The 10,121-nt window shown below is 41.9% G+C and overlaps 1 protein-coding gene across 1 annotated transcript; it reads right to left on the bottom strand.

The window, feature by feature from the left end:
* Positions 1 to 1,223: 1,223 nt before the first annotated feature.
* nipal4 (NIPA like domain containing 4) lies at positions 1,224 to 4,749 on the bottom strand (the record flags this gene model as incomplete). Its single annotated transcript, XM_080851937.1, has 6 exons — positions 1,224 to 1,837; positions 2,030 to 2,190; positions 2,518 to 2,608; positions 3,034 to 3,090; positions 3,558 to 3,809; positions 4,707 to 4,749. The coding sequence occupies 6 exons, from the start codon at positions 4,747 to 4,749 to the stop codon at positions 1,224 to 1,226; spliced, it is 1,218 nt and encodes a 405-aa protein (XP_080708063.1).
* Positions 4,750 to 10,121: the final 5,372 nt, after the last annotated feature.

Genomic DNA, 10,121 nt, shown 5'->3' with positions numbered 1-10,121 from the left:
TAAAAAGTGTATTAATGATGTTAAAGAGCAGGAAATGCACTCAAATTCTCAAAATAACTTCAAATAGACTGACCATCTCTTCCTGTTTTATGCTCTTAACATCTTGTAGTGTATGTTTTGCCACACTGGCATGAGGTTATGTTACTTAACTATGGCAGTGATATTATTCTAGAGCACAAGCCATAATAAAAAACACTCTGATACTTATTCTAGCTGTGACTTTTCAAAGTCGTGTACTGTTTTAAATGTATGGTGCCTTACCTCTCTGTGTACTCATCTTCATGTGAACTCAGCTTATGACTTATGACTATGACTATGACTATGGCCTTGGAGTATTTTTTTCAGTTAGTTTTTTTATGTTCCCTTATTTATTTTGTCGTTTTAGGTCCTTCCCTCCTGTGTTCCTTGTTTTCTCTGTATGTTTCTGTTTCTGCATGTTCGCAAGGTTTTGTTTTTCTTTGCCATGCCTTTGTTTTTGTTTTGTATTGCCATGTCCTTCTGTTTGTTGTCTTCGTGCCCTACGCCTAGTTTTCTAGCACTCTGTTTTTGCCTGTTTATTTTTATTTTTGTACCTGCATTTTGGATTCTGTCTCAGCCTGCTCTCTGTGCTTAGTTTGCCTGCTTGGTTTTTGTTAAACGCTGACCTTCATGTTGTAAGTACGCTATACACCTACCTCTCGTGTCGTGCATTTGGGTCCTCTCGTTCTGTCTTCGTGACAATGCCTGACTCAAATATGCACTACTCCATCACACAGATCTCCCCTCTTTCAATTTCTCATCATGCCTTCCCTCATACTGAGTCTGGTTAAAAGGAAAGCAGCTGGAGGTGAATGAGGGCCCGAGTGGAAGAAGAACGACACATCACCAATGCACACATCACTAACATCCTATACAAGAACGAACTTGAAAAGGGTTGGACTTTTGGCAGAAATGAAATTCAAAATAGTTGATAAAAAAATGTATTAGGTGGTTTGTTGCTATTTACAGAGATATAACTGACAGATAGTTAAAGGGGGGTCCATACCTCCTGTCATGTCACTGTCTACTACCAAATCTATTGGCAAAGTTTTATTCTGCGTCATAGACTGACTTTCAGCAGTGGTCTGTTTAGCACAGCATACTGCGTCATGTTGTTCTGTCATCAGCAGAAGAAACATAATAATCACTAAACAAATAGAATTTAGAGACTCATATATACACAGCGAGCTATGGGCTGGAGCCTCTTAGCTGATAATAAACACCCGAGGCCCGTCCTCTCTCATGGGCGGAAGGCACTCGATGTTCTCGATGAGAATGTGCTTGTCCTCCCTCCTGGATGGCTCCGCCGCACCCACCACCGGCTGGCACAGGCTACTCCTGAGCTCCTTCAGCGTCACCGCGATGTCCTTGAACAGGTGCAGCATGCTTACGCCGAGGACAATGACTGAGAAGCCACCGATGGTCCCCACAATGTCCACACCTGACATGGCCCACCACTCCTTGAAGAGGATGATGGAGGTAGTCAGAACCACAGTGGTGAAGAACACGTAATATACGGGATAGACGAGCAGGGTGTTGAACGTGTCCAGGGACTTGTTCAGGTAGTTGACTTGGGTGACGATGGATCCCACCAAAGTGAAGAGCAGGATCCAGGTGAGGGGGTTCCGGATGACAGACGGGTCGCTGAAGACGGTGCGGATGGCGATACCCAGGCCTTTCACTGAGGACACGGTGAAGGCTCCGAGCAGGGAGCAGATGCTGATGTAAACCAAGATGTTTGTGGGGCCCACGCGTGGAGACACATAGAATATTAGCACTATGCAGGTGACCAGTAGGATCGAGATGTAAACCAGAAAACCTGAGGGAATAAATACAAAATGAATGCTGTCGGAGCTATTCAATATCATTCTCTATATGATGTCCACATAATAATCTGATTAAATATGTCACCCAAGTCATGGCTTGGGTATTAAACCAAAAGTCATACTGGATATAACATAAAAAGATATTTTACTATAATTAGTAGTAGTTAATAGTAATCTCAACCTACCAGGGTCCAATAATTTATCCGTCATTCCGTTTAAGGTTGTCACCTCTTCCTCCTCTGGTGCATGGATGACCATTATAGTGCTGCCTAGCAGACTAAGCAAACATCCCATCTTTCCCAACAAGTTCATCGACTCCCCCAACAGGTAGGAGGACAGAACAGCACTGAAAGTTTACATCAAACTCTATTATGAACAGCAACAACAACGATGGGCCTTTCAAAACAAGGAACAATACTACATACTTTAAAGCATATTCCCATTTCAGATAGAAGATCAGCAGGTTAGTAGACATGAAAACTAAATTGCAATACACAGTTTGAGCAGTGTCTTAAAACCACAACCTTGGTTGCAGCAATCATTCATTCAACTTCAAATACAACAGTAAGGCTTCAGTAAAGTTCATTACTCGATGTATTACTCGATGGTGAGTGTCGCTCTATGCAGTCATTCACTGAAACGCATGAATGGTGTAGAGAGGGGCGGTACCAACCTGATAAGAACACTCAGAGCTCCTAAGGGAGTGACTACAGTGGCAGGGGCAAACATGTATGCAGCGAAGTTAGCCACTTCACCTGTTCCCACTGAGAAACACACACACACACACACACACACACACACACACACACGCACACACACAGACACACACACAGACACACACACATACATACACACACACACACACACACACACACACACACACACACACACACACACACACACACACACACACACACACACACACACACACACACACACACACACACACACACACACACACACACACACACACACACACACACACACACACACACACACACACGCACACACACACACACAAACACACACACACACACACACACACACATTACTATACTCTATATGTCCCACCATGCTATGACACACTGCCTATATGCTGAACTGTGCTATGACACACTATGTAACACTGGGCTACAGTGGTTTGTGTCAATATTTGTAAAGACTGTAACCATCATCATTTGAGACTTACTTGTAAGGAGTCCACCCCACCAAATCCAGTCCTTCAGGTACCCATGTCCCCCCTCACCTATCCAAAGTGAGATATTATGGTGTTAGTTAGGTTATTAGGGTGGTGAGGCTACCAGTGATGGTTCTTGGAGATGATGACACAGAGGCAATTGCCTTGGTAGCCAACCCTTGGGGCTGCAGTGGTAAGAGAGCAGACCCCCCCCCCCCCCTCTTACCCCCTTTGTGATTTCAACTGATATTCTATATCTGAAAGCCAGAAGCTGCATGACTCTGTAACATACAGTATTCAGCACTCACACTGATCAAATATTTATATTACAATGTAATATCAATGTTATCTCTTCTGATCTATGAATTTCTCAATTGTCCTTATGTAAACAAAATGTTCAAATGTACAATCATTGGATGTTTTTTCTATTTAATGACAATTCATATTGCATTTTTTTTAATGTCATATAAATGAATCAGTTCAAACATCAGAATCTGAATTGGTAAGACACAAAACGATGCTGAGATGCAACATACCTGCTCTTGTCTGTCCATTGCTGGCAAGGCGCAGCAAAGCTTTCTTCTTCAGAATTACACTTCCTCCAATCAAGAAAGATGAGAGCACGGCGAGGGCCAGGCCAATCCAGAAGTTGTAGTTGTTCCATTTATCAACAGACAGAGCTGTTACCGTGGAGTTGCTGCTTTCATGGAGAGTGGTGTTGATCGAGGCCTCTGGGTTTATTAGACAGGTGGAATTTCGAGCTGGACAGAGTAACCTAACAACGGTCACTACAAGAGGAACAAAGAATACAAAAGGTGAAAATATAAGTCGAGCGAAACTTGATGGTGGCAGAAGTTGATTGGCAGGAACTGAGCTGGGTTAAAAACTAAATCTGTATCAAATATCGGTCCGCCAACTGATACATGATGGAAAACAGGATCAGCAGTTCCCCATTATGAGAAATGCACCTAATTAGGTATTTGTATTTGCATGCAAGATTTACACCAAAACATAAATATTGTTTTTAATCTCCACAACTTTGATATCCAATCACAGACAGCAGAATATATTTTGATAGTTAACTACTGCACAGTATTAAACTTTATATTTGTTGAACACTTTCTATCTTGAGAAAATTAAGTGACAGAGAAATAATTATTTAGCACATTTTTACTTATTTCTATCTCGGGATCATTTAAGAACCAGTTATTGGATTGGATGTAAAATTACCCCTTCAGCTTTTACCAGGAAGCTACGTTTGTCAGTGGTGGCGTGATCAAATGTTTGCCATGTAAATAAAAGTGTTTGAGCCAACACTCATGTCCATGGATGAGTGTAGGCACAGCCACGTTGTGGACATAGAAACAGGACATTAGGTGCATGACCTGGGGAAAATGCCCTTTGAACAAACTATTACAACAAATACACAAGATCTGTTTCAGTGACTGTGGATAAAACTTTGAGTTTTGAGATGAATCCGGGCTACTTCACCTAGTTCAAGAGAGATGTAGGCAGGCCTGCCTACTTCTACCTTTTTAGAGCATAACAGTCCAGTCAGAAATCAGTACAATAATGAGAATACTCTAATTTTATCTCAAAGGTAATTTCTCAATTAGCTTTTATGCCACCTCTACAATGCCTAACGTACCTACAATTACAGTCATAACATTTTTATTAACACTTACCATTTTGGCACACATCATCAGATAGATGTACATTGTGCATCATGTCGATTGTTGTCCGGAAAGTTTGTTATAAGTCCACGAAGGTCATGTCTCGGTAATCTGGATACAAGTCTTGATTTCGAGTTCAAGGTGTGTTTTCTGTTAGTCATTAGGGTTATATTTAATCGGTTCGTTTTTTATTTGATTCATCTTGCGAAATTAAGCGGTTTGCTCTCACGTAGGCTATCCTCGAGCACTCTCTGGGATCCGGTTAGCAGACAAACAACCTGCTCAGGTACATCCGTCTGCCCCGCCCCAGCCGAATCCTCATAGGTTTAGCGTATAATGTTACTCTGAGTTCTCCCTACTGCTTATAAATATCTGAGTGGTATAGCTGAATCTTTGACGTTGCTTCAAATCGTAGAAATGTCTAAATGTCCAACAGGAAAGAATGGTCACAACACAAGTGGTTTCACAAACTCGGTGAGGTTAACGCTGAGTTTCACAAACAGCCGAGCATAACGCTGAGTGCTCCGTTGTGTTCCCGAGGGCGTGGCAGTTAACACTAAAAACACAAATTTGTTGAGGGTGGCATGCGACACACCCAAAACCTTTCAAGTACGAACAAAAGCCACCTGCACTCATTTATCATGCTCATACAGGTTGAAGCATGAGAGCCCGTTAGCTTTCTATACCACCATGTCAGATTATTTCATAATATCTTTCAGTAGGCTAGTTGTGCCATGTGTGACTGACATAGGTAACTTCAGCCTACAGCAAAGCTAGGCAGTTTATTTAGATTAATGAACAATATTGATCAATGAGGACGTTTTCCATATTTTAGCTCTCACATTTTGATAAAGTCCTTAACTGTTATTAAAGTGTAAACCCTCACCCTCAGCTCTGATCCTAACTTCACACACTGTATAATAGGTGGGTCACCTGAGGGGAGGAGGGGGGAGGGGAAGTTGAGTTTACTCCATTCAAATGTATATCATAAAATAGAAGTCCATAGATAACAGTTCTCTCTATGTCAACACTGGCATGGCACATTCGATTTGTGTGCAAATGTGTATGTCTATACTTCAGACACGTGTATACCATGGACATGAAATCAAACTACACCACTTTGTTCATTTGTCACTCTGAATGATCTGAAAGGGAAAGGCTGGTGAATATAAACAGAATGTGGGTATCAATCACAAGAGAAAGAAAAGAGCAATAATTCACTTTGGCATTTGGTTTCATAAAGCAGTATTATGAGCCAGACTGGTTATCCTGCTTTTCAGGGGCTTGACGTCTGTTTCAACTGTGAGGTGTCAGGTGACTGGTTTGGTTTGGTTTGGGGCCAGCTCTACACCAGGAAAAAGAGAAAAACAAACATAGGGATACACAGGGAGGACTGTGAGATCTGTAGCCAGGTGACTAAGACAGTGACTTTTATTTACCATTCATCTTGCAATCATCCCATACAAGGATGTTTACACATACAAAGTATTTCTTTGGAACTAATAAGTGTGTCTTGTGTATTGTGTTTTGAGGTAGGAGTGAAAAAGTATATCGATAAAGATAAGAACGTGTAAACAGGGGTGGGGTGGGGGGTTGAAGGGGGGAATGACTTATAGAGGAGGAAGGGAGAGCCGCACCTTTAAGAAAGCAAGTGAATGGATCACTGTGCCATAAATCCTCACATTAGAGACCACAAACCTCATGAGGTTTTTATGCAATTTGAGATAAATGGTGTCCCCTTCCCCTTTGTGGGAAAGCAATCATCCATTTTGTGTTTTCGTTAATGTTCATAATCTAATTTCGTCATTACAACAGCTACACCTTGAGTTGTGTTTGAGTTAAATACTTAAACATATGGACTGGTTAGGAATACTTCACTGATGGCCATATGGGTCAGAGCAAAAGGGTGTCAGGGGCATAACAGGACAATGGTGCATAGAGCTCTGGGGAAACATCATGCAGTTTCCCTTTATGTCCAGCAGATGTAGACATACAACAAGAAACTCAATGTTGCAACATGGACATGCTATAGTTCTTGTAAAAGACACAAGGCTGTAGTTAACAATATATATAATTATATTGTCTTTAGAAAATCTTAAGTATTGACATCTATTGACAACAAAGTCCTCAAATACTAAATATGAATACTAATTTTTGGTCATATTTATAAATATATTCAAATCACATTTAGCTCCTTAAGTCACTAAAATACTAAACACCCATTCATGGCATGCAGAGGACTTGTATAGCTTCTTAGCTTTTTTTTATCACACATCACCAGGGGCTGCCCATGGAATAGGTGACATAGGCAGTCACTTATTTCAGAGGGGTATGCAGAAGAGTTTGCGCCCTCCCATGATGTCTATAGACTACTCAGTGCTGAGCTATAGCCCATTGGTATGCACAGCCTCTCTGCTACGTGTGCACACTACCCCTTCTGAAGACATTTTGAAGGGTTCGCTGACATTAGTCGAGCAAGTAACATGATGTCTAACGAATTATATCTTTGTGGGGATTGGTCTGGAGGGGAAGAGGTGTGTCATGGCTCACACCTACAGAAACAAGTAGGCTACTATCACACGTTGTGAGACCACAATTGTGTGCTAGAAAACTCCATGTGGCTTCAAGTTTCTGCCAAATCAATGAGGAGGTATGCAATATTACCCAGTTAACAGATAATTGTGGATGGGTTTAATTTGGTGAGGATTGACCATTGTATTGTATGTGAGTTACATAATGTCACCATGATTCTTAAATTCTCTTTTTTTTGGGGGGGGGGGGGGGGGTTAAATCTCGCCTAGGTGGGGTGGGGCTCTGCACAACACAGACACTTTGTTCTCACAAAGCAAGCTTGGAAGTAACACAATTATTTAGACAAGATCTTAATTTTGCAGACATCACTGCGCCTTCAACAACCCTGCACATTGATTCTAAGTTTTCATGTAATATAATCTCTTTAACTTTCAAAATGTACAGTCTGTCATTTTGAGGGATTTTTACTCTTAGTCTTTTCAATAATCCTCATAAAGTCACAGTGGGTCATATGTTTTGTTCACAGCTGTGACATTTAAAGTAGTCTGGAAGGGCACCAGCACTGTCTGGAAGCCTCTGTTATAGCCCTATTCACTGTAAAAGAGGCTTTCTTCCTGGCCCCTATTCTGATAAATCTCCTAATGTGCACTGTGGAGAAGCTCGACTGAAGCTGAAGGACAACTATATTGAACAAAGGACCCAGACTGGGGATCCTGCTGTGCTATTATTGATCAGAAACACAGTAGAGCAGTCTGACCCCCTTCATTTTGTGTTGTCTTCAGAGGTATCTGCTGAAAGTGTTATCCCAACCGTCTTATACCCAAACTTTATAGCCACCATTACAAAGCTGTAGGTATGGAGAGGTAAAAGATCGTTGTGTCTCCTTTCGAAAGTGCTCACTTCCACTCTCATAACATGTTATAATATGTTATCACAAAATTACATTAAAATGACATAAACATAATGACATAAACATAATGACATAAACATTATATATACTGTATGTATATATATTATTATATGTGTGTGTGTGTGTGTGTGTGTGTGTGTGTGTGTGTGTGTGTGTGTGTCTGTGTGTGTGTATTCATGTGTGGATGTACTGTATATATAAAGTTGAGTTTAAAAAATATTATCAACCATTCGCCAAAATCGCAGACTTTACCTTGAAATTATTGTTAAATGAAACCATTCACTCCATAATCATAGCACACCTTTTATGTGAAACGACTAGACGCCTAAAATCATTGTATTCTGTTTCACGCCGTCGTTCATTCTCACGATTCATGCCATTCACACCATCCTGGCTCCTTTAAAAGCGTTGAGGAAGAGGAAGATGAAGAAGATCAAGCCTCAGTCTCCAGCAACAGTCTTGATCTCCATCATCAGACCCCCATGAGCTTTGATGCTTGCACAAATGCATTCTTTCTTTCATGTGTCTACCTGGGATAACATTTTTACGGAATATTGGCATAAATCCATATGCCTGCAGGGGAGATCCTCACGAATGTGAGAAGAAATCAAACACAAGCGCTGAAGGCAATCAAGACTCTTAATCAGGTTTTCCTGTACTCATCCGTAAAAAAAATAGTATTTTATTCCCACGCCTTACACAAGACAGTTTTAGAAAACAAGATTGAACACCAATGAAAACATTTCTGCCATGGGAATCCTATAGTTTCAATAAGTTTGAGCCATGCCTCTCAGCTCCCCTTATTTTGCACAGGTTCTCCTACATAAAGTACATGGCCTGTGGCGCGGCGACAACATGGTGCCCAAAGTCAACACCTCTGGTGCCAGCATCAAAGCAAGGAGCCCCAGCCAGTGAGTGGACTGGTGCCCAGCAGGCTTTAAGGTGGGTATCGACTCCGACCCACCAACAGCGGCGTCCGATGGAAACCCGGCCAAGTTGCTGAGGGCCTTTTGAGGGCAGATCAACACCACAGCCCTTGCTGAGCCCTGGGCTCGTCCGATCCACAACCTTGACCTAGTCTTTGCCAACTGGGCCTTTGTGTGAAAAGATAATGGCAGAAGGGTAGAGAGGAAGGGTAGTTCACGGATAATGCGGAGGCCGTGGCTACTTTTACAGACTTTGAGGAAGTTGGGGGCAGATTGAGACTGATCTGTGAGGTAGCCGAGTGAGAAATAAATGCATGGGAGAAACAGGGACAGGTGACATTGTGCGCCAGGCTCACAAAACAGGCACTTCTGTTTGCTCCTGGGTCTTTCAGTGGTGTCTTAGCATGGGCACGGTGTTGCTATTGTTTCCTGGACCAGACACATTTGCTTCAAAGCTCAAATCCTCTCCATCTCGCTTCAGACAACTTCACCAAGCATAAAACCTCGGGCATAATGGTGATAATCTGGGGCTGCATTGAAATGAAGCTCCTAAAGCACTGGAAGACTGCATCTGGAAGCCCCATCCTCCACAGATACAGAGTGATTGAATTACTGAGGGAGGCATTTGGCATACACTCCAGACAGAGCATCCAAAAGGCCTCATGGAAGAATTGGGGTGAATCGTTTTCTTGCCTTTGTATACATGATAAAGTTTCTGGTTGGTCTTCTCTGTGTTTTTGTGCATTTCGATGTGCACTTATATAGTGCATTAACATGCTATAAGAGGCACATGATCAGATGACATTAAGGCATCTTCAAAGGGATGCCCTCGCCTCTGCTGAAGGTTCTGTCGGATCAAACCAAAGCACATCGGTTGGAGTCTGGCCTCAAATTCATACTGGGTATTCAACAGAACAGTGTTTTTCATTTGCAAAAAAAATAATAATAATCAGAGGAACTTAACCCATTTCTCCCATTTGTCCGATGTGCCATAATTATTTGAGGGGCTCGCCAGTTCTCTGTGTTCTTTTGCTCTGGGAAAATCCACCCCAGTCTTAA

Source organism: Sprattus sprattus (genome assembly GCF_963457725.1).
Source record: "Sprattus sprattus genome assembly, chromosome: 1".
NCBI lineage: Eukaryota > Metazoa > Chordata > Actinopteri > Clupeiformes > Clupeidae > Sprattus > Sprattus sprattus.
The sequence above is the reverse complement of the archived record's forward strand: the minus strand, read 5'-3'. Positions and strand labels throughout refer to the sequence as shown.